The sequence below is a fragment of the Gossypium arboreum genome, chromosome 13 (genome assembly GCF_025698485.1).
Source record: "Gossypium arboreum isolate Shixiya-1 chromosome 13, ASM2569848v2, whole genome shotgun sequence".
Taxonomy (NCBI): domain Eukaryota; kingdom Viridiplantae; phylum Streptophyta; class Magnoliopsida; order Malvales; family Malvaceae; genus Gossypium; species Gossypium arboreum.
In genome coordinates this window covers 2,572,165-2,598,062 of record NC_069082.1, presented here as the reverse complement: position 1 = coordinate 2,598,062, position 25,898 = coordinate 2,572,165, and the positions used below count along the sequence as shown (strand labels likewise).

Genomic DNA, 25,898 nt, shown 5'->3' with positions numbered 1-25,898 from the left:
AAATATTATTAATCTCTTTAGGATAAATCTGCTTTCCTAATACGATCCTATTTTATCTCATGACAACCATTACGTCTTCTTTCATGAAAAGTCAATCACCATCAAATAGTAATCAAGTCATTCATTACAAATACGAATAACCCATGACCATATTTACTTTTCATCATGTAATACCCATGAGAGGATATCATTTACCCATATCTCAGGTTATGAATTCTATTGTCGTAAATAATGCTACGTATTGTAAAAGTCATATACCCAATGCACCAACTTTTAATTTCTTATCCATTTAAACTTAAGCTACATACTATTGTGAATGATGCTACATGTTGTAATAGTTAATTACGATCATAGTTATACATATGTATTGATTGAAGTGATAATTTTGTTTGTGCATTGTATTGATTGATTTTGATTCTCGTATTGATTGTCATTTTAAATTTAAAAAATAAAAATTAGATTGATTTTGATTGTTGTTATATTCATTTATTAATTGTTATTTCAACTTTAAAAATTGGAAAGTCTAAAAAGAGAGAAATATGGATTCCTAGCTTCAAAGAGTTAATTTTCATGGGCCAATAGAACAACCAATAGCAAGTATTTATCAAAAAATAGAAAAGAAGAAAAAGTTGAACCAAAAACGGCTAAACAACTACAAATGTTGCATCATTTGCATGCTTTAGAATATTCTAAAGCTGCTCTTAATCTCAATGCTAATGCTTTTCACTCTCAAGAGCCAAAAATGCAGTTCCTTCATATTCAATTTAGAACTTTATAGCCCATATAATTTGTTTCCAAATTTGATAAGGGCATATTTTTCCCGCAAAGTTCAAATTAAATATTGGAACTTTGGAATAAAAAGGAAAATGAAAATTTGAAACTTGGAACAATCCCATGTGTAACCCTTTAACTATTGGGATGAAATCTAATGACAAAGTTAGAAAACCAAAGAAAAGAAAATTCAGAGCTTTCCTTTGAATCTAATCAACAGACAAATAAGAACGTAAAAGCCAAAAGGAAAAAAACATAACCCTCATTGTTTAATTAGGTTTATGTCTGTTTTTACACCTCATGACAACCAATCAATATCATTGGAAGATTGTGAAAAATTAAAAATTTAAATACCATTGGGAAATTCTGGAGATATTTTGGGATTTGGGTATTTTGAGTTGTTTTATTTTTTAATTTGGTCCTGATAGTTAATCAAACTTTAAATGTGATGGTTATTTTCTTTGTTTTGTGTGTGTGTGTGTGTGTGTGTATTGGTCTGTTTTGTACTTTCATTGTCTTTTTTGACTAGTCTATTTAGCTTTCTCTTGTTTTTTTTTTTTTTTGGTGACTATTAGCTTTCTCTTGTTAAACCCCATTTTCTAGAATATCCAAAGGTTCCATCTTTGAAAACCCAGAAATATTTATGAACTTGTGAATTTGGGTATTGCTTGTTTTTGTAAGTTCTTCATTGGTTGTTTCATGGGTCAGTCAAGGTTCATTGATTTTCTCTTTGTGCTTTTGACTTGCTTTACTTGTTTTTCTTCTTCTTTTGGAGATCAAAATTTGGATAAAATCACTGAGCTACCTGGACAGCCAAAGAATGTTGACTTTAATCAATATTCAGGGTATGTGACTGTAAATGAAGAAGCTGGGAGGGCATTATTTTACTGGTTTATTGAGTCACCATTGAACCGTAGACCTGAGACAAGGCCACTTATTTTATGGCTTAATGGAGGACCTGGTTGCTCTTCAGTTGCTTATGGAGCAGCTGAAGAGATTGGTCCTTTTCGTATTAGACCAGATGGCAAGACACTTTACTTCAATCCTTATGCTTGGAACAAGTGTAAGTCTTCAATGATCTTTGTCTTGTATTATGTTCTGTCTGAATTTCATTTAAGACTTGCTTTGTTTCAATTGTTTTTTTCAGTGGCAAATACACTATTCCTTGAATCTCCAGCTGGTGTTGGTTTCTCATACACAAACACAACATCAGATTTATACACTTCTGGTGATAAGAGAACTGGTAAAACTTGTTTGCTTCTATATGGATAATTTGGTATTTGTAATGCAATTAGTTCATGTTTTTTTGGGATCTTGGTGTTGTAAATTCGCAGCTGAAGATGCATATGTTTTTCTGGTTAATTGGCTTGAAAGGTTTCCACAGTACAAGTACAGAGATTTCTATATTGCAGGAGAAAGTTATGCAGGTGTTTCTTCGATCCTGGTTTTCGGCTTTAAGATTTTACTAGGTTCATATAAGATTTTTATGTTTTTGGGATTCACTTTCAGGTCATTATGTTCCTCAATTGGCTCAAATTGTTTATGAAAGAAACAAAGGGGTTCAGATTCCTGTTATCAATTTCAAAGGATTTATGGTAAGAATGGGTTGTTGGAATTTCAATCCTTAATGGTAATCAGCTCTTTTGTTTTATGGGAAAATGAGTTACTGTCATCGGATTGTATAGGTTGGAAATGCTGTTACCGATGACTACCATGATTTTGTTGGCACATTCGAGTACTGGTGGACTCATGGTTTGATATCTGATTCCACCTATCGAAACCTGCAAGTTGCCTGTGACATGGGATCAGCTACACATCCCTCCTCAGAATGCACAACTGCTCTTGAAGTTGCCGAAGCGGAGCAAGGAAACATCGATCCGTATAGCATCTTCACACAACCTTGTGCAGATACCACATCGTTAAGACGCAACTTAAGGGGTCATTACGTAAGTTTCCATCAATCTCTTTCTCCCCCCTTATGAACACAATTATAGAACTTTCCACTTATCTGTAAACTGACAGGGTTTTACATATAATCCATATGTTTATGTCACTAATATAGCTTTAAATCATGGAATTGATACATATGTATATACACATATGTATGTATGTATATATGGAATGTTGAGAAGATAGTTTGATTTGATTTGAGTTTGGATGACTGTTATCTTTCCTGTCCGTAAATTCATGCTTATCACAGACTATGATCGTATTAACATGCAGTAAAGCTGAATCATTTGTCTGGAAAACTGGCTATGTATGCTACATGTGATGTTCTAAGATATTTTTTGATTCATTATGCGAAGCAAACACATTAAGTAGAATTTGTATCTTTCCGAAAACTCCGAGAACTTTTGTACTATGACTGGTTTTCAGGTGGGACTCGGCAGTAAATCTGTGGGATCATCTCAGTTATATGCCATTGTTGAATTTTATGAAAGCCTGTCAGAAGCCATTTAATTAGTTTAACAGTTGTGGACCATAAAGTACTCTCCCGTTAAAGTTGCTGCACTCAATAAAGAGACAAAAAATAAAAAAAAAGGCAAATATCTTCGCATTCAATATGTTATGACGATCGAGTTTAGTCATAAGATGATGGCAATTGTGATTAGACAATTTCATATGTCTTTATTTGGTTGTTGCATAGTTTTTAGTTGTCCTTGCTGTTTTCTCTACTAATTTGGTGCGTTTTTGCTTATGGGGTTCGGACATTCGACAGCTAGATTTACTGATATAGTTCATGAACCTAATTTGCTATGCATGTAGTCTCTAAATCATCGAGTTCCGAACAAGAATGTTTGAACCCCTTTAATTTTGATTAAGCTTGTTTGTTTTGTTTTCCTCCATGCCCTGGTTACTGATCCTGGAATTATCCATTCCGACCCTGCAATTGACCTTGTTTGTTACTTAAACTGCAGCCATGGATGTCAAGAGCTTTTGATCCATGCACTGAGAGGTACTCGAAAGAGTATTTTAATCGCCCCGAAGTTCAGAAGGCACTTCATGCAAATGTAACTGGTATTCCTTATCAATGGGAAACTTGCAGGTGGGCGATTAAATATTGATTTTGGATGATTTCGTTTTAGACATCCAGTAAACGTTGTTTACAAAGATGTTCGATTTTACAGTGATGTTATTATGTTCGATTTTACAGTGATGTTATTGGATATAACTGGACGGACTCTCCTCTCTCTATGCTTCCTATATACCAAGAACTAATTGCTGCTGGTATCCGGATATGGGTATACAGGTAAGTTAGCTCTCTTTCTTTCTCCTTGTCTCCACAAATCGCATTTTATGTTAACCGGAGGGTTGTATCTTGTATGTTTTTTGTTGCTGAAGAAGTCACTAGGACTGTTGCCATTGGGAATTTATTGGCAAATGTTGAAGAATCTAACATAGCCAAAATCGACCAACTCCAGGCATGAGCTTTATGAATGTTAGTCAATTAGTCCATGTTATGGTTAGACTCTTTAGGATGTATGCCCCATTCGATGTTCCTCACCTATGTTTGTTTGACTAAATTTGTCGGGATTGCCTTAAACCGGCTGTCTGGTATTGTGAGAGTTCTGAGGATTCGGGAGGGCCCCTAAGATGATCATATTCTAACCTGGAAATTGTTCAACCTTTCATATCCGAATTAGGGTACCTTCGCCAAGGGTCTCTGGTCTCAAACTATCAGTAAAATCGGTCCTTTGTTTCGTTTATTGTACTTTTCCTTTTTTCAGTTTCGATAGCTGGTCCGGGTTTTTCTTTGTGTGATTAACACTTTTGTGCAGTGGAGACACTGACGCAGTGGTTCCGGTGACTGCAACTCGATACTCCATTGATGCTCTGAAACTACCTACCATTAACAAGTGGCATCCTTGGTATGAAAATGGCAAGGTGAGTCCTTATAAACCCACACATTCTTCAAACTTTAATCCTATTGCAGCCTCATTGCATGTTTTTCTCAAAAAATAGGGTTAAAAAACTGTTCTTCCGACTCTATTTTTCTTGAAGTACTTGTGTCTGACATTACTAAACATGATCATGGAGATATGATGTTATAGGACTCCAAATATGTGAGCAAAACCTAAAAGAATTGAACATACCTGTATTAAGCACATATCAATATCTAACACTTGGTCTGAGTAACACTCCGGTTTAATTATTTTTTTGAATTAAGGTTGGTGGGTGGAGCCAAGAATACAAAGGGCTGACATTTGTGACAGTAACCGGAGCAGGTCATGAGGTTCCACTGCATCGTCCTCGTCAAGCTTTCATTCTTTTCAGATCATTCTTGGAGAACAAGTCAATGCCAAGTTACTTGTATTCATTGTCCGCCGTGAATAAGTGGAAAGAATTTTAGACTAGTTCATAAATCGGGTTGCGGAAATAAAAAATAATAATAAGTTGTAAAATGATAAAAGTATTAGCCCGATTAAACTCTGTCCATTCATTGCTAGTTGCCCGTATCTATTTTTATTGCAAGGGTAACAAAGATAATCTAAAATTTCTTATTTCAACTCATCGTTATGTAAAACTAAATTAGTTTTACACAAATGTAAGAAGATTTCTCGTATACGTATGCGTGTGTGTCACAAAAAGGGGAAAAAAAATGAAAGTAATTTTTGTAGTATTGAGATTCATGTAACCTCTATAATTGTTGATGGAGCGGAGTTTCTGTGCAATCAAACATTGTTGGTGCCGTTTATCTGCAACTCTTCTGATTTCTTTCCAGCAGCAATCAAACTCTTAGCTGCCAATCTCTCCTCCAATGCTCTGGCCCCTTTTTCTCTGCAATCCGTCATAATGAAAGAAGTCCATTACAGTCTTCAACAACAGACATCTTATGCGACAACTGCTGCATATTTCTACAGAAGTTCCGGCTTTTGCCTTCATAACTTTCCTTTCTTAAACATCTTCCAACTTGTTCATCTTATTTCTTCCAACAAGGTTTGACCATTTTTCAATATATTAAAAGATAAAATGTTCATGAAAAAGTTTATGGTGTTCATATCGGATGTTAGATTCATTAGATATTCAATACAATAGGGATGATGAGACATTGAACTTTCCAATGAGTATAGCAGGATTAACATATATATGTACCTTCTTCTTGATGCTTCAATGGGGTCAGAACCAGGTAATGGTGCACTTCCCAAGCTATAACCCAGAGTATCTATGAAAGCTTCAGACTTTCCACAAAGATTCCGGTGAAATTTTGATGCAATGAGATCAATGATTGGTCTGGACCAAATCGCATGCAAACACTTGTGAAAGAGCTTAAAGTGAATTATCTTATCATATCATAAACTAAAAGGAAAGGAAAATAATACCTGAGAAATTCAGGGAAGAACGTCGAGAATGCAAAATCTTCATTCGGATCACCCCTATGCTTCGATTCTGGTTTTCTCTGGAGGTACCTGAGGTAAATCCAGCCCATATATGTTCCAAATATCAAAGTTGAAAGATATGTTGCTGACTCTGGAGTGAAGAAACTTATGGCCATGGAAAGCAACAGCATTAAGAGATGGAAGCCACTGCAAAGGATAGCATCATAAAGAGTCAGCTAGAAAATCTTTTTATGTCAAAATGAATTTAATGTTGCTAGTAATATAAAATTTTACCTTTGCTTTTATTTTCAGCCGAGGCAACTCTTGGTCGGGTACCATTTGCTTGATGCCAACCAAGAAGCCTGCTAGCACCCCATGGAAGCCAGAAAGTGGCATGTAACTAGCACAAAGACCAAACAAGAATAAGAGGCATAAAAAATGTAAACATGATGGGAAAAAAGATTAGGCTAAATTTTGCAGAATGTGTTTCATCAACTTCAAAATACACACACCATTGTCATACAGATCAGTCAGAGAAGAAGAGGAGAGAAGTGTGCTTCGGTTTTTATAAATTTATTCTCTTCGCTTCTCAAACATTCAATTGAGAAGAAAGGTGGAGAAAGAACAAGCAAAAGAGGAAATGGCATAAGGAGAGAAGTAACCAAATATAAATGCTTCTTAAACGCATAGGGAGATCATAGCACTCACAGGTAATTTTCCTGCCTTGTTACGCCGTACAAGGCAATAGCAGTAATGAAAACACAGACAGAAGTTAGAAAGTTAACTGCAAAGATGAACTTCAAGAACTCCTTAGAACCCCATGTCGGCTCAAGCAACTTCCCCATGAAAAGAAGACCAAGAGTGCTGACCACCAGCTGCAGAAATCAGTAAGCTTCAATACAACTATATGGTTGAAAGAAAAAGCTAAAGGAAAATGAGGCAAAATAAAGAGTATAATACATGTTCATACCCCTTGAATAGATTGTTCAACGTAACTGGCAGTTATGAGGTTCCAACCAAAAGGAATCGTCCTGAAAAAATAAGTTTTAGGAAATTAACTAGGAAACAAATGCATCACTCTCTTGCATCTAATGTTACTTGGACTCGGTTGTCAGTGTTGCATGTGGATATGTATCCGCCATGGGTATGGTTAGATTTTTCCAAGTTTTTTTCATGTATTTGGAGGACCCTCTGAATTCATATCCTCATATCTATCTGTTGGACAAGAGCCCAAGCAACATAGCTTGCATCTCAAGGAATCCAACACCAACCACAGATAAAGATGTAAAGCTATAGGTACATGGTATACAACCAGATCACGATCCAAAAATGGAAAATCCATTCTTCTGACAGGGCAGGATCTCATATTAATTTTCCCAAGTCCTCCAAACCATTGTTACAGCTTTAATCACTGAACCAATACCAGAAGGCAGTGGTTTCTAAACCAAGATCCACCTTCAAGTTTCAAAACCCATATCTAAAACCTAAACAAAACCCTGAAAACCACTCCCTTCTGCCAAGTGTAAAACATAATAATTCAACTGATCAAACAGTAAGTAGCCATGTGAAGGAAGATGATCAAAACAATGATCTCTATAAGTTTGTTCAAGCATTAGAATCAAAATCTCGGCATATAAATGTTGAAATCATAAGCCATTCTGTTAACCCTTGGATAAAAGCAATGAATATTCTAATTAACTAAAAATAGCTACAAAAAACTCCATATAGTTGTAAATAGTTCAATCAAGTTCCTAAGTCCAGATCTAAGCAATCAAATTAAAAAATGTAAAAAAGATTAAATATTCCACTTAACCAGAAGGGAAAAAAAAAACCCTGTAATGGTAAATAGCCAATCAAATTCCAAAATCCAGATCTAAACATCCAAATAACAAAATAGAAACATCAACTATTTGATTAAAACTAGAACCAATTCATCTATAAATATACATTGGACAGGATTACCAAAAACGGAATACAAAAGTTCCAGTGTAATGATCCTAAGACTTTGTTCAAATAAAAATGAAGTTTGACTAAAATCCTATATGGGTAATTCACCAAAATCAACAACCAAAACAAAAAACCAAGTAAAGAAAAATCCAAACTTTCTCACATGAAAAAGATGAAACTTCAATTAAAAGCGGGGAAAAAATGGGAGAAAGAACCTGGCGGGAATAAGAGCAAAGTAAGTAGGGCAAGAAGGAATAAGCTGAACCACAATGTGAACACCGACTAGTATCAGTACTAGTCCTTTACATAGCTTCGTAAATTCATTGAATATTTCACTTCCCTATAAACTCAAATTCAACAAAATTTTAGAAAAAAAAAAGAATTTTGAACTTTGGGGTGTATTTAATTTTCGTTTTCTTTTTAGAATGTCAACTTGGTGAAGATTATATTACCGGAGAGCCCATGGTGAAGAGAGTGAATTGTAGCAGTGAATGGGATTCTTAGTGGGGGAGGAATAGCAGAGATGTACTATGAACTATATATGTATATATATATGTAAGGATATATGTGAGGATTAATGTAGAGAGTACGACTACATTAATCATTAGATGTAAAAACGCTGTTGTCATAATTTTGGCAATGCGGGGAAAATTAATATCAATAAATGTTCTTGTTATCATATTTATTATATCATCTTTCTAAAAGAAGAAAATATTAATGTCGGGTTTAAAAGCTCTTGAATAATTAAATTTAGGTGTAATTATATATAATTATATAAAATTGTACATTTGATAGTCACTATAATTGATAGGTATCATCGAATTGAGTGTAACTGGATAACTCGTTTGCTTTTTCAATTCTAAAAGAAAGAATGATAATTTGAGTAATTACATTTAAATCTAATTTTAAAAAAATGTTTTTATATAAATTATATAATTTATATTATAAGCATAAATATATACGAGTGTTTAAGATGATTATGGCAAAAAACTTTTTATCTTATAAATCTTAAAAATATTATAAAGATAAATTTGTGAATTTTATAAAATTATAACAAAAATTATATTATTTAAATCTTAAAAATTTTCTAAAATTATCATAAATAAGTTTATTATAAAAATAATTTATATGTAATAAAGTGTTATTATATATTTATTTATAAAATTTATGGGTAAACTATATAAATCAAATAGGAAACGACATAAAGAAACCTAAAAGGTGATCATGGGCCGCTCGGGCCTCAATAAAATTTTATGTCAGTTTCTTAGGCTCGAGCCTGACTTAAAACTAGGCTTAAAATTTTGTCCAAGCTCGACCTGGACAAAAATATTAAAACTCGAGTCCGACCCGTCCATAATAATTTTTAATATTATTATTTTTATATAAAAATAAATTTTAAAATATAATACACCAAATACACTAAAAAGCAGTAAAATAAATATTTTTAAATAAATTGAAAATAAATTAAAAATATTTATACTTAAATAACACTAATATAAGTACAACTTAACAAGCAAATACCTTTAAAATAGTAGCAAAATTAACAATAAAATAATAGTTATATAATATCCAAATAATAACAACAAAATAGTATCAATATAATAGCGAAACAACACTAAAACAGTTACAAAACAACAGTGAAAGCAACAAGTTTTTTTTTTTTTTTTGCAAATTTGGGTTAGGTTGGGTCCAAACCAAAAAAGCTTACCTGAGGTTCGACCCGTGTTGAAAACGGGCCTCATGTTTTGCCGAAGCCCGATAATGGAAAAAATATTCCCAGATTCAAAAAATTAAAAGAAAAACACTTCATTCTCCAAAAATAAAAATAATGTTGATGCCAACTAAGTTAAGACTCAGTCAGAATTATTATGTATAACTTTTTATATCGTTACTCTATAAATTTTATTATTTTAAATTAAGCGCTATTAATAATATACAAATAATAATTTAAATGTTTTAAAATAAATATAGATTTTAAAATGTTTTAAATTAAATTAAAAATAATTATTGATAATTAATATCCAAATTTATAATATTAAGTTTAAATAATCAATTAAACTTATGTTTAAAAATAGTTTTAATTAATATCTATTAAATTCAATTTATAATAAATTATATTTCCTTCCAAATTGGTTTCTTCAATTACTTATTAAAATATACTTTTATAATAAAATCATATATTAGAAAACCTTTTAAAAAATACAAGACAAATTACATTTCTTTTTGCAATTATTGATAAATTTCATAAAAATAATATAATCAGATACACAAGCAACCTGTGATACATAGAGCACGAATAATGTAATAAACTAATATATAACAATTTTTGTTACCCATGTTTTACATATGATTTTCTTGAAAAAATTTATTGAATTTTAACTTGTGCTTTATGTATCAAATAATATATATTATTTCCGTATATTATCCAAAATGATAAGTCAACCTTCCAGAGGATTATATGAAATAGAGATATTATCTATTTTTAATAATTTAATATTACATCAGTAATTTTATTTTAAATTTTAATATTTTTATTTAAATTTTTTAAATAAAATATTAATATAACATTAAACTATTAAAATTAAATACAAATAACATCACCTCACTATTTTATACAATCTTTTTCCGTTAACCTCCGCCTTATGCAGAAGAACACAAATGTCGAATTGTCTCCTTCCCCACATATCGGCTCAACTAAGATTGGCAAATGCTACGTGGCGCAATAACAAAGCATTTGTTACCATCACTTAGCCAATTAAAATCCACTTTTAGATTACCTCCATATCCACTTCCTTTTCTCTTTAAGCTTCATATTCCCCCAACTTTCTTTTCTTTTCAATTACGTCCCCCCAAACGAAAACCCATTTTCCTCCCATGGCCGCCACCAACACATTGATGAGCTGTGGCATCGCCACCGCTTTCCCTTCAGTGCTTTCCTCTTCAAAGTCCAAGTTCTCCACCGCTACGCCGTTGCCTAGCTTTGGCGCCAATGTTGGTCACCGTGTTAGCATGTCGGCTGACTGGATGCCTGGTCAGCCTAGGCCTCCTTATCTTGATGGTTCAGCACCTGGGTAAAGTTTCAAACAAAAAAATTCCATCTTTCTTTTCTTTTTGTAGCAATTTTTAAGTATTTCTTATGAATGTGTGTATATATATATTTGGTTTTTCAGTGACTTTGGATTTGATCCACTTAGACTTGGTGAGGTGCCGGAGAACCTTGAGAGATACAAGGAATCTGAGTTGATTCACTGCAGATGGGCTATGCTTGCTGTTGTAAGTGTTTTCTTCCCTCAAATTATGGTTTTAGTCTCCATATTTTAATTTAGTCTAATTTAGTCCTCTTACTTACCTTAAATCACTATAACGGCAAATGTTTCTTTTTAAATAAGCCCATTTTAAAAGTGAATTATCACAATAATTATATTTTATTATTTTATATATATATTAAAATACCACACTCATTATAAGAAAGAAAAAGCAAAATTATGTTATATTTATATAAAAATATATGTCTAACAAATGAGATTTTGGTTGAACAACAAAGTATAAATATTGAAAGCTATAGAGACTTTGGTCCAAATTTTATTATTTATATTTATATATAAAAGATATAAAATGATAAAAATAAGTTTTAAAATAATATAATTTATTTTATAAAGTAAGAATATATTCATTATCATTCAACTGTGTTGGTGTTGGATTCACTCATAACACTAAAATCAATAAAAGGTTTAATATTTAAATAAAAAATTAACTAAATCCTCAAATTGAGTCTAATAAAACTATAATTTGCAGCCTGGTATATTGGTGCCAGAGGCATTGGGGTATGGAAACTGGGTAAAGGCACAAGAATGGGCAGCCGTTCCTGGTGGGCAAGCCACTTACTTAGGCAACCCTGTTCCATGGGGAACTCTCCCAACAATCTTGGTCATCGAGTTCCTTGCCATCGCCTTCGTCGAGCACCAACGCAGCATGGAGAAAGATACCGAGAAAAAGAAGTACCCCGGCGGTGCTTTCGACCCCTTGGGATACTCCAAGGACCCTAAAAAGTTCGAGGAATACAAAGTCAAAGAGATCAAGAACGGTAAAGAACTTCAATCCCTTTTTTTATATGTTTGATGAGAATTGTTTGAGAGTTGAGCTACCCATCCAAGAAAATCCGATTGATTTTGTTGTTTGCAGGTCGTTTGGCATTGTTGGCGTTTGTGGGATTTTGTGTTCAACAATCAGCTTACCCTGGAACTGGACCATTGGAGAACTTGGCAACTCACTTGGCTGATCCATGGCACAACAACATTGGAGATATTATCATCCCCAGATCAATTTCCCCTTGAATGATGGAACATTTTAAAATGATGTCCATTGCCCACTGTGTAAAACTCCCATGTAATCCATAATTCCACATGTAATGTAATGAATCAGGGTTCATGACTTTTACCTATACTATATAGACCATCATCCTCATATATAAGACTAGTATTAATAAAATTTAAACAAATTATAAACTTGTAATTCTTTCAAATATTTAGAAAATTTTTAAATATTTTTTCGAAAATAAGAGTATGTACCAATTAAACATACATATATTTATAAAAGTATTCTTTAGGTCAAAGTATATATACACGTTTTTGCAAAAAAAAATTATAATTATAAACAATTTTAGTAATCTTACAAGAATAACATAATTAAAATTAAAATTAAAAATTTTATAGGCATGAAATTATTATTATACACTTATCTATAGAGAAATTATTTTATGTATCCTTCCCATCACATTACTCACGATTCTTTTTCAATTATTTAATGACATTTCAATTATTATTATACAAGTATTCTTAAAATTAAAATTTTTAGGCATCATCAAATTTTATAGACATGAAATTATTATTATACACTTATCTATAGAGAAATTATTTTATGTATCCTTCCCATCACATTACTCACGATTCTTTTTCAATTATTTAATGACATTTCAACAATTTTTTTAATGTCATTAAAAACATAATTTTAGTAATTTTTTTTACCTTGAATCCTAAATCTAGAATGTCGAACCCTGAATACAAAACCTAAAACACTAAACCATAACCCCAAACCTCAAACATGTAACATTGAACACGAACCATGAATTCCAAACTCATAACCCGTAACCTTAAAACCTTAAACCCTAAACATGAATCTTAAACCTCGAACCCAAAACCCAAACTCAAACCCAAAACCTTAAATCCCAAATTCAAACCCTAAATAACAAGATTTGAGATTTAAGGTTTAAGATTTAGGGTAAATTAATTATCAAAATTATGTGTCCACATGGAAAAAATTGCACAAAAGTTACTGTTTTATTTTAAATTTGGTTGCAAAAAAAACTTATGAAAAAAACAAAATGATTAAAATTTGTAAAAAGAAGAAAATATGTTTGTTTATAATTTAAAAATTAATTATTTTAAATAATTTAATTAAATTTAAATTAAATGGGAGAAAATATTAGATATAGTTGAGTGTATAATAATATTTTGTTATTTTAAAATTTAATAACGTGATATAATTTTATTAGTGCTTAAAAACTATGATTTTTAAGATGATCCTGATACAATTTATTCCCTAATTTTATATAATGTTTAAACAAGTTTTAAACAAATTTAATTTTGCAATATTTTAAAGTAGTCTTTATTATTTTTATTTTAAATTTCATATTAACGATATACGTTTTTAAACATATTCTAAATTCATTATCTTATTTTTATGATTTAAATTGACTATTTTAATTCTAATTGAAAAAAAACTAATTTTAATTATATTATTTAATAACTTAAATATGTTTTTATCATATGATAAACATATTATAATCAATTTTAAAATGTTAAAACAATATTTATATTTTATTAAGTGTTTTAATTCTTTTAGTTAGAAAACATATTTTTAAATAATTGTATAAATTCAAAATGTATTTTAAATTGTGGGCCTACATTGAATATATAAACTGTTAATGTGTCAGAGCAAAGACATTATCCACTTGCCATCATTTTAAATATGCCACCTAAGATTATTTTAAACACTCTATAATATAGTTTTTTAATCTTATCTTTTGTTTTGTAATTAACATAATAATTTATTTGATCCTCTAATTTTTATAAAAAATTATTTTCATCATTCATTTAAAATTTTGTCTCTTTTAATCCTTAAACTTGTACTATTTATCGATCACTCTCAAATAGATAGAAAATTAATATCTATTAACTTTACTAACGTGAAATATCTTGAATTGTCATTTGTGTGTCACAAACAATAAATTATTTTTTAAAAATTAAAATTATAAAAAATTAGAATAATTAAAAAAGTATAAAAATTATAAATATTTTTTAATTTTTAAAATTAATTGTTAATGTATGCGTACATATAGATCGCCATGTGCATACATGTCAAAAAGTTAACAAATGTTAATTTTTATCTATTTTGAAGTGATTTAACAAACAAAATAAATTCAATGACTAGAAGAAACTAGAAATTAAATAGAAGATTGAAATGATTTTTTTTAAACATTAATCTCATTATATGTTATTGATCATATCTGTACTTTTTGGTATAATGCATAAAATTACCCATAACTCCTCCCAACTCTTAAATAAGAGAATAGTGTACTTAAAACATACTCGACTTTACATCCTTCGATACTAATCGAGTTAAAAGTTAATCAACTAAAAAAAATAAAGATAATTACGAAAGGAAAGATGAGATTAAAGAAAGGCCCCGTGATAGATAATACCTATTACTTTTATCATAGTTGCGTCATTATCATGTGGTAGTCATGCTGACAAGTCTCGATTTTATTGTGTTGGCACCTAGCATTTAAAAAAAATTGAAAAAAAACTACAAATTGACTAATAAATTCATTTAAATCGATTTATAAATAAATTTGATCATAACCAAAAAAATAAAACTAGAATTAAGCGAATGAAATCGTGTTGGATCCACTAAGGACGGTTCAAGCCCAACCTTTTATGATAAAAGAGATAATTATTTTTTAACCTTCTAATTTTATAAAAAATTATTTTAATTCTCTTTTTATTTTTATTTTTAATATTTAAATTTATGTTGTTTGTCAAATTACACTAAGTAGATGGAAAAATTAACGTTTGTTAATATTACGATGTGACATACACGTGGATGCTACATCAATAAAATTAACATAGGTTAATTTTTCCATCTATTTTAAGGTGATTTGATAAATAATACAAGTTTAAATAATAAAAGAAACCAAAAAAAATAAATGAAGAGTTAATTTTAAAATTTTAAGGCAAAATAAATTATTATACCATATGAAAATGCATTCACCAACCGATGAGCTAAAAGGTTTGATGCGTGTCACACTCTTGTATTAATAAGTTATGATGCATGTCACACTCTTGTATTAATAAGTTATTATGATTAGATTAAAAAATAAATTAAATTAGATTATTATTGAGTAGAGTTTGAATGTTAAGTGAGTCTAAATCTTGTACTTATGGGTCGATTAAGTCTTAGATCCATTGATATGGACATTGTTGTGCAATACAGGAAGACGTGGGTTCGAGTGCGTTAAAGCGCATTATCTTCTTATTTATTGGTTGGGAGAGGCTATTGGTAGTTTTCGGCATTGTGTCAAAAAGAGCAAATATGATCAGAGCTTATAATGAGATTGTTCAAAAAAAATATTGTATTTATGAGTCTAATTAATTGAATTATTGCCCCATTTTATAATACTAGTTTCTAATATGACATATATTGCATGTGACTTTATATGATTAATTTTAAATAATTTTACAATAATGTATTTTAAATTATTGTTAACTATCATTGATAAAGACAATATTTTTAGTTTTAAATAATATACAAAATTTGAACTATATAAGAAAGTAAACTATATCACTAATTTGAAAAAAATTAGGTAAAACAACATACATCAATTATAATAATTTATGATAAATAGGAAATATATTTATATTGAATTAATAAACACATTTAATAATAGTGATTAAAATTAATTGTTGAAATTTGACTTTTTTCAAAACAAACCCACAAAATATTTTTCACTTACGCTAAACAAACAACACACAGATAAAAAAAAATAGTTTTAAGAGTTTTTGCTTCTTGAAGAACGGTGCTTTAATGCTTATTTTTATACAATTCTAACTTATTAATGCAATCTTCAATTTTCTACTAATAATTTTTATTAGATACTACTCGATTGAATATGTCTAACTACTGAATGCTATTTATAAAGCTAACCTTAAATTTTAATTGGTATATAACTCTAATATTAATTAAGTAATAATTAAGATACTTATAGTTCTATTCACGGAATAATTATATTTCACATCAATGAAATTAGCACAGTTTAAAAAATAAATTTAATAGAACTTTTTTTCACCAAAATTTTAAGGGTAAATTACATCAACAGCCACTCAACTTTGGGATAGCTGACAAAACAGTTACTCAGATTTCAATTCAGTCACTCAACTTTCAAAAAATAACAAAACAGTCACTACTAACTGTTTTTCGTTACGTTTGTAATGGAGCTATCGTTTTCTATTATTGACTTAACAGAAATGCCATTTCTCATCCCTCTCCCACCCCCTCTCTCTTCCCCACCATCCTTCCCCTATCACAAGCTCCTTTACTTCTTTGCAAACCTCTCCACCATTGCCCTCTCCCCCTCTTCCCCCTATTCCTTATTCACCATCATTCCTCTCATCCTCAGCAAAGCTGCCATGTCCAAAAGAATGAGCCACTTTGTCATTGTCATCTACTTAAATGCTTTGGCTTCACTCATTCTTTTTCTAGCAGCTTTTTTCTTTACAAGGTTCTTATTTATCTATTTTGGAACTTCCTTATATGCAAGAAAAAGCGGCCACCAATTACTCTATCTTTTTTGTGATTTTTTGCTTAAGCATTGCTGGGTATGCAATTAAATCTAAACAGAGTTCAATAATTCCTTTATTGGTGAAAAAAATTGAGTTATAAAACTAGGTTTTTTGCAAGATCACTTTGATGCTGAACTTTGTAATAATTGGTGTAAGATACAACTCTCCAACCCTTGCTTCTGCTCTTGCCAACTTAATCTCAGCTTTCACTTTTTTGCTTGTTGTTATCTTTAAGTTCGTCTCTGTTGCTATGCCATTTGTAAATTTGAAAGCTACAATTTTGAAAGGGTATCCATCGGAGATAACGTTGGTTTCCTTCTATTGCCTCTTTGGGTCCATTCAATCTGCATTGGTTACTTTGATTTTAAAAGATACCTAAACGCTTTGATGTTGAGTCCTGATATCGAGCTCATTTCTATGATCTACTCAGTAAGCAAACTGCAACTCCCCAAGTTAGCTGTCATTTTGGCAAATCGAAGCTTTGTAACTGAGACCAATTTCGTTTCAGGCTTTATTTGGAAATGTGGTAACATTCGGCGTGCGAACATGGTGCATATGGTGTAAAGGTTTGGTCTTTGTGGCCAAGTTCAAGCCCTTAAGTATCTTTGTGGCTATACTTTATATTGTTGCCTTCTTGGGGTTCATTTTTCTTGGGGATTCTGGTGAAAAGGAAGAGAAGGAAGAGGGGGAGAGGGCAATGGTGGGGAGGTCTACAAAAAAAGTGAAAGGGCTTGTGATAGGGAGAATGATGGTGGGGAAGAGGGAGGGGGATAGGACAGAGATGAAAAATGACATTTCTGTTAAGTTAATAGCAGAAAACGATAACTCTATTACAGATGTAACGAAAAATAGTTAGTGGTGATTGTTTTGTTATTTTTTGAAAGTTGAGTCACTAAATTGAAACCTGAGTGACTAATAATTTACCCCAAAGTTAAGTGATTTTTGGTGTAATTTACCTAATTTTAATTAATAATTGTGGATAGGAGGTTTTTTTTTTTTGAATAATCTTAATATATGTTCTAATCATAACTGCTATTTTTAAGATAATACTTAGAATTATCCATAATCCCTCCCAACCTATAAATAAAAAGATAATCGCTTTAGTCCACTTGAACCACGTTCTCTTGTATTAACAACAATCCCATACCAATTAAGACTCAATGGAGATAATAGAAAAGAATTTTTGCCATGTCAATGTCACTAAAGTTAAATTTAAATCATAACTTAAATTGCACATTACATTATTGTTTCCAACTTATCCTCCCAACAAAATTTGTCCCCTCTTCATAATGTTTTAGGCCCACTAGACTTGCATCATGTTTGCTATTCCTACAAGCAATGTCATATTTTTATTTTGTGAATTTTTTAAAAAAAAATCCTATTCATATTCATATTGAAAACTTTAGTTTATATGGATTTTTAAAGATAAATTTATATGCATACTAAATTATGTCTAAGTTAAAGAATATATATGAAAACTGTAATTTTTTTAAAAATAAAAAGATTATATATAGGTATTTTTTAAAGGTGAATAAACAATTCTCTCTTTAATTTTAAAATTTTAAATAATTTTATTTGATTAATTTTATCATTTTCAATTTAATTGATGTGATTGTTGATGTGATAATAAAAACAAAATATTTATAATATAGTTAGATTATATTTATAAAAACTTTATCTTAAAATTAATTTTCAAAAGAGGAAAAATATCATATGTCTTAAGTTCAAATCCTACCATAATATCGTTTTATTAAAAAATATAAAAGATAAAAATATCCTCGTATTAATATTTGTTACTTTATAAAAATTTTGGGCTTTTAATAAAATACTCAGTATATTAATATTTATTACTTTGTAAAAGTAATAGGTTTTTTAGTAATTTTTAAATTAAGTTAAGATTCAATTGATAAACGATATTAACTTAATAAAAACTTAATATGTATAATAGATAATATTTTGTGACATGTAAAGAATAAAATATATATTAAAACTAACATATTTAGATAGCTATTGTAATTTAGGAATTACCTTAATTATTAAAATTCTTTAAGTTACTCCGAAAAATTATTTGATTAGTCATATTTTCACATATAATCTAGACAATTTTATAATTTTGCAAAACTATCATTTTTAGGTAAAAATATTATAGAGATTCATATATTAAGAGTTATATTATATTTTATTTCTTTTATTTAAAAATAAAAAATTAATCTCTATATGTTAGATTAAAAAGTAAACTAGTTATTTTATTAACAATCCATCTATTTTACTGTTAAAAATTAGCGTTACTAATAAAATAACTAAGCAGTTATACGTGACATGTCACGTGTGCTTCATTTTAACATATAGTAATTAATTGTTAACAATAAAAAAGAATAGCTTTTAATAGAAAAGGCAAAACATAATTTGAGTGTTATCGTAATTCCAAGAACTTAGAAAAATAAAGTGCAATCTAGAGATAATATAAATAATTTCGTTGATCATACCATATTACTATACCCAAGTTTGAAAACATGGTACCTATCAGCACCATCATCATCTTCTTCCTCGACGCTTTCTCTTCCCTTCTAAGCCCTGCAACTTCTTTAAGTGTCTCTTCTTCTTCTCCCAACTCGCCGGCTATGTTGATGCTCGGATTCGATTCCTTCAATCCCCATTTCTCAACCTTTCAACTGTTACAAAACGGATACGCAATTTCATGAGAGGTAATTCAATCTTTCAATAGTTGAATCACACTTTTTTTTTTGGGGGTTTTACAGGGGAGAGAAAAGGGTTTTCAAATCAAAAAGTTCCATAATGTAAAATATATTGGTTTTGATGAATAATCCTTCTCTGTTTCATCATTGATGTATATTTTATTGTACATTTTTCGTTTTAGCTCTGATTTAAGAAATACTGCAGATCTTACACGCAGTTTCTTGTATGCAATTTGATGTGTAAATAGCTATTTGTGCTTTTCTTGTTTTTGGCCATAAACTTCATCATCTATATTCCTTAAAACGTGCCACCATTACGAGTTGCGTGTAAAGACACCAAATATGAGCTACCAGAGAGGTATCTTTATAATTAATTCGGATCTGTTGGCTAAAATCTTTCGCTATCAAGTTTTATTTAAAATTGTATTTTACCTTAAAATAAGGGGTGAAGTCAGAACAAGTTTTTAGGGGTCGAATGAAATTTTATTTTATTTATAGTTTATATCTTTATAATTTTAAAAATTAAATCAAATTTTTATAATTTTAAGGGTCAAAATATAATTTTATATTTATTAAATTAAAATTTTAAAAAATTTTGAAAGGTTTAAATAATAAATTTGCATTTTAGGGGGCCAGAGTCCAAGACCCCTGCCAGCCCCCTAGCTTTGCCTCTACTTGAAACATCTGTTAATGTTAATTATAAGAAAAATTGACAAAACATTATAAATTGACTTATTTGTTTACATTTTGATCAGCAAATCACAAGATTATGATCAAAGAAAAGATTAGATCAAGCAAAAAGAAGTTTTCAAAGAATTCTGCAAAGATTTATTCGGGTCATACTTGCTTTTCTACGAAGTACACAATACCTATTTGAATACTTGTATTTTCGACTTTTTAAGATGAGATGAAGAGAGTGCTTATTTTGTTTAGTTAGGAAGTTATTTCTGTTCAAATTTGTTATAAGCTAGATTTGTTGTTCAGCTTGCAATTAAGCTTTGAGTGAGATTGTATCTTAGTGAATGAGTTATACTTAAATAATGTTTTACTTTTTTAGTAAGACTTCGTTTACATAAAGAGTTTCCAAATTGTGTACATAAACTTTTGATGTCCATTTTTATTTATTCCACTAGCAGTCATTTACTCCCGTTGCAATTTAATATATATTTAAACTAATATCCGCAGAAAAAAATAATCTAATTTAATTAGTATTAGAGTTACATAAATATTTTTTCAACAAATAAATTTAATTAATAATAACCAAGCAAAAAGCCCAGCCAAATGTTTAGTGTAAGAAAACAAAGTCCAATCATGAAGCAAAACAAAACCAAAGACAAAAAACAGTAAATCGTAATCACCAGCAAATGTCAAAAAAGAATCGAACACTACATCAAGCATGAGGAATATAGAAGCTTGACACGACTGTAAGAAGCCTACCACCAAGCCTTAAAAAATTGATTTTGATCACCCCAACTTTTGCTATGGAATCAGCCTTTATTTTAGGTCACGTTGGTAGACTTTTAGTTTGGTAAGCTTGGTAAGCTATGTGACCTTATGCAATTTTTTGGTTTTAAGTTTGACTAAGTTAACTTAACTCAGAATTTTTGATAGAAATTTTCCAACACACTAAAATTAAAGCCAAAGCAAATAAAAAAAAGAAGAAAGAAAAATAAATTACACCTTAGATCAATAAACAATTAGTATATTTATATTTTAATCATTCAACTTTAATAAGTTACAAAATGATCAATGAATTATTTAAAAGTTTTTATTTAAGTTATTAGGTGTTATTTTTTTTATTTATTAGAAAAGTCTGTCTAACGAGTTCCAAACAAGGTTCAATGATTGGTATGGTGAATTAGTACCTATCAAAGAGTAAAAAAATATACCTTAAATCTATGTCAATTTGATTATTAGTTTCAGAGATTGCAGAATAAAATTATTTGAACTTTGGTTTGCAGATTCATGACATTCAAGTTGTTTTATAAAAAAATAAATTACAAAAAGAAGGGAAATAAATGCTTGCTGTTGGTGCATTTTGTAAATTCATGATGTTTAAAGTTGTTTTATAAAAAAAATAAATTGCAAAAGAGAAGGGAAATGAGAGTTTTCAGTTGGTACATGTGATGCAAACAAAGAAGATCATATAACAAGGATTTTAACAGTACATGTGATGCAAACAAAGAAGATCATATAACAAAGATTTTAACAGTTAAGTGAGTTAAATGAAAACTTAGTTTTATGAAAATTTTGTAATTTTTTGAAGTTAAGTGATCAAAACGTAAATATACTAATAGTTTAGTGGCATTTGGTGTAGTTTACCCAAAAAAAAATGAAAAATATCTTATCGATTTTTCACCTAAAAGCTATACTCGCTTTTTTCCGTTCCTCTTCCTCTTCTTGTTTCATTGTCAGAAGCTTCAATCAAAGGAACAAAGAAGCAGTGAGAGATGCATCTATGGCCATCAGTTAGACTAAGGGATTCATTCAAAATCGCTTATTTAAGAAAACTAGAATGGAACCTCCATCGAATGAAATCAGAGAAACAATCTTCTTCTTCTTCCCCGAGGATTCCAAGCAACCAACAAAATCTCTTAAATGAGGATCAAGAAGCTGCCCACTCGAAATCTGCTCCTTCCAAGTGTTGTGCTAGCTTCATTTTGATCTGTAGAGAGATTTTCATGGTCCTTTCTTGCTGCTACTGTTGCTTCTGCTGTGGAGGTAACTCTAAATTCTCCCTTTTGACTTTCTTTTTCCAGTAAAAAATTGTTGAAAGATTAGGTTTTTTGGTGTGAGTTTTTGATTTTATGTTGGTTTATGGTGTTTATAGACTTGGGTTTTTTGTGTTTACTCGATTTTGATATCTCCTTGTTGCAATTTTGTGGTTTATTTTTGTTTCTTTACGTGAATTTTTAATTTTATGTAATTTTAGTGTTTCATTTAGTTCATTGGAAATGGGGTCTTTGAATTCAGAGCATTTCACTTTTTTGCTTGATTTATTATTATTTTTTTTTTAAGTTTATATGTTGAATGGTCAAGCTTTTATTTTTGTGCTTTGCTTGAGTGGTTTTGAAAAGTTAGGTTGTGCTTTATGAGGTTATTCATTTAATAATTCCAACTTAGCAATTCAGCACAAATTGATTTGAGTAATGCTTAACAAATTTACCTCTATTTCTTGACATATTACTTGATTAAATCGCTCAGTCACTCAAATAGATTGATGGATCATATTTTGTCAGCTTAATTCCTGGATGAGTGTGTTAAATAATCTCTGTGTTCATGTTTTAGTGATTCTGCGAAAGCAAGATGGCTTTGGTTGTTTGATTTAGCATCATAATAGTGCAAGCCTTGTATGATCGAACAGGTGAAATTTGAGTCGTGTTTGGTTCAAACATCAACCTTGAATTATTGATTAAAAAAGATGACTGAATTGAACAGACAACGAGACCCCTATTTTCATCCTAAAATCGGAGATATAAAGTTAGTATTTAGAAGTCTAAGAGCTCTAATGTCTTTGATATACAGATAAACAAATTTGCAAAGGATAATGAAGTTTAGAGATGAAAAGTTAATATTTACGTTAGCATAAAGTACACGTGGCACGCCATTTGTCACTGTTTGGTTATTCTGTCCACCATGCCAATTTTTAACAGTAGAAATGGATGAACTTTTTGACAGAAAGCATCAGTTTGCTCTTTGGTCTAATATACAACGATTAATTTGCCTATTTTTTTAGTGGGGGGGGGGGATGGAATCTGACATGTAGTATAGGACAAAATGCCACTTCTTTAGTTTTTGAAATTTAGATGAAGTCTTGACTGGTGATGTTTATAATGAGATTTGATGATAAAAAGTTCAAGAGGATATTTATCTATGATGGTAATCTGGTAGCTCTCTTCATTTTCTGAAAATATATGAATTGGAAAACACTTGGGATTGTGATGTTCTTAACAACTATCTTTATTTTTCTTTTGATGTTTCTCTTGGGAGTTGTTCTACTTGACTTTTGAGCCTTTGGAGGATGGAATTTCTAGCGAAGCTTTCAATTTTTTTTTCTTTCCAATCCTCTTCCGGAGTTGATGCTTGCCATGGACATATATGCATGCACAGCAAACCCTTTTATTCCCACCTTTTAAAGGCTAATGTAGAACAAATATAAGCTTTTTGAACTTTGAAGAATTGAACTTTTCAAGTTCCCATGTTCGTTTTTCCTTTGTGTTTTAGTTTAGTGAGCTTAGCCAAGAAGCAAAGGTACTGGAAAAAGCCACCCGTTTCTTCTTTCAGTACACTTGTCAAACTGAGCACACACAAGTGAAGCCGTTTTATATTTGCCTTAAAAAACAAGAAACCCAAAAGACAAGAAACCCAAAAGACACCATAGTTTTGCTTCCGTTTAAGCACAACCGACTTCTAGTGATGACCTTTGTCATACATTCTTACTATATCAGCTATTCTTTCAATCTTCAATGGTTTCTGGAATTGCTTTTGAGACATTCGTAGCTCTTGTTATACCTGTTTGTTTTATATACTTGTTTTTGCATTGCGTAATTCGTTATTATCATCGCCTAATATGAATTACCCCCTTTCAGCTTGTGTCGATGAAGAAGATTACTGATGGCATTTGTTTTAGGCGCCGAATCCGTGTACCTTGACCGCAGAATTGTACAAAAATGAAATACAAAGAAGTAAAATTGAATAATATTTTGCAAGAATCGAATTCTAATAACTGTATTGTGGCAAAAACTATATATTTGATTGTTATAGGAATAGGATTGATGTTGTTGATCATGATATCAAGTCATTGATGTAGTGAATGATTTGTTGTATAATCTATTTTATGTTAATGTTTGTAGAAACTGTCACCTTTTGTTGATTCAATTAGGAATGCCTTCCATAGCTGGTGGAAGCTAAGCTTCTTGCTGGGATTTATTGTTAAAAACGGTGTTGTAAAATTAGACCGGACCAACCGGTTGAACCAGAAATCGGTCTGAATTGGGAATCATTCAATTGTTTAAGAATTGGTTTGAACCAGTAAAAAACCAGAAAATGAATTGGAAAAATGGATATGTCACGTAAACAAAGTGAATAGAGAATATATTTTTCCATTTAGTTTAAGAATTGAAAGGGATGAAAAAGTAATTTTTTTAAAGTTGGAGGATTAAATTAGTTATTATATTAAAAACGGGTTTAATTGGTTGGTTCAATTAAGTTGAAAAATAATTAAAAGTTTATTTAATTTACAAAATAAAATTGTATTATTTTTATATTTTTATATAAATTTATTAAAATCAATTACAATTTAGAAAACAATAAAAGGAATTTCTTCTTCCAAACAAAACTTCATTTATTTATAATACAATTTTTATAAATATTATTTTCACTTAATTATTTCTTATATCTTGAATGAGTTCAAAAGTCACAATAGTCCCTGTTATACGGTTATTTATTTATTTATTATTTTATTTTAGAAAATGACAAAATAGTCATTTAAACTTTTTGCAGTATGAAACTTCTTGCGGGTGTCCCGTGCAAGAAGACATCGAATTTGTTCTATGGTACACGTATCATATATCTATATTTAAATAGGTATAATAATTTATTTGGTCCTTCAATTTTGCAAAGGAAATATTTTAGCCATTTATTTAATTTTTCGTTTTTTTAGTTGTTACACTTACATTGTTTGTCCAATCGTCCTAAAATAGATAGAAAAGTTAATGCCTGTTAATTGTTTGTCCAATCGTCCTAAAATAGATAGAAAAGTTAATGCCTATTAATTTTAGTGACGTGACATCCATATGTATGTTATGTTAACAATAAATTAGTTATTTAAATATAAAAACATCAAAGAATATTTTTATAAATTTTAAATTTAAAAATTTAATTAATTGATGATATGTCAATACTGTGTATACATCAACAAAATTAATATCGTTAATTTTTTCATCTATTTTGAGGTGGTTTGACAAACAAAACAAGTTTAGAGGTTAAAAGAGAAAAAATAAATATAGGACTAAAATGATATTTTTGTAAAATTGAAGAGACAAATAAATAATTATGTCATTTAAATATGTCTCTAAGTTTGAGTGTTATTGATGTTTTAATATACAAATAATTGGATTTAATTAGTCAATAACCCTCCTCCTGCTTGCAATGTTTTAAATTGACTGGATATATTATCAATAAAAATTTTATTTTCTATGATGCTTAAATTCTTTTAAAAATTAATTTAAAAATAATTATTTTAATTTGTTTAAAATAGATGAGTAAAA

At 29.9% G+C, this 25,898-nt stretch overlaps 2 protein-coding genes, 2 long non-coding RNA genes and 1 pseudogene across 4 annotated transcripts; 3 read left to right on the top strand and 2 right to left on the bottom strand.

Annotated features, from left to right (window-relative positions):
* Positions 1 to 1,118: 1,118 nt before the first annotated feature.
* LOC108464544 (serine carboxypeptidase-like 27) lies at positions 1,119 to 5,335 on the top strand. The gene is made up of 9 exons (XM_017764898.2): positions 1,119 to 1,834; positions 1,919 to 2,014; positions 2,106 to 2,198; positions 2,281 to 2,366; positions 2,457 to 2,717; positions 3,690 to 3,817; positions 3,926 to 4,021; positions 4,551 to 4,656; positions 4,940 to 5,335. The coding sequence occupies exons 1-9, from the start codon at positions 1,471 to 1,473 to the stop codon at positions 5,120 to 5,122; spliced, it is 1,413 nt and encodes a 470-aa protein (XP_017620387.1). The 5' UTR covers positions 1,119 to 1,470; the 3' UTR covers positions 5,123 to 5,335.
* Positions 5,233 to 8,500, bottom strand: LOC108464545 (rhomboid-like protein 19; annotated as a pseudogene).
* Positions 8,501 to 10,805: 2,305 nt separating this feature from the next.
* On the top strand, positions 10,806 to 12,541 carry LOC108461924 (chlorophyll a-b binding protein 6, chloroplastic). Its single transcript, XM_017761907.2, has 4 exons — positions 10,806 to 11,107; positions 11,207 to 11,309; positions 11,832 to 12,120; positions 12,219 to 12,541. Exons 1-4 carry the CDS (start codon positions 10,911 to 10,913, stop codon positions 12,368 to 12,370), a joined length of 741 nt encoding a protein of 246 aa, XP_017617396.1. The 5' UTR covers positions 10,806 to 10,910; the 3' UTR covers positions 12,371 to 12,541.
* A 6,748-nt stretch (positions 12,542 to 19,289) lies between these two features.
* LOC128286730 (uncharacterized) lies at positions 19,290 to 20,029 on the bottom strand. Its single transcript, XR_008277378.1, has 2 exons — positions 19,842 to 20,029; positions 19,290 to 19,605 (listed from the first exon to the last, which is right to left on the bottom strand). It is a non-coding gene; the product is annotated as an uncharacterized LOC128286730 (long non-coding RNA).
* On the top strand, positions 19,500 to 20,730 carry LOC108463158 (uncharacterized). The gene is made up of 2 exons (XR_001868014.2): positions 19,500 to 19,638; positions 20,385 to 20,730. It is a non-coding gene; the product is annotated as an uncharacterized LOC108463158 (long non-coding RNA).
* The last annotated feature ends 5,168 nt before the right edge of the window (positions 20,731 to 25,898 follow it).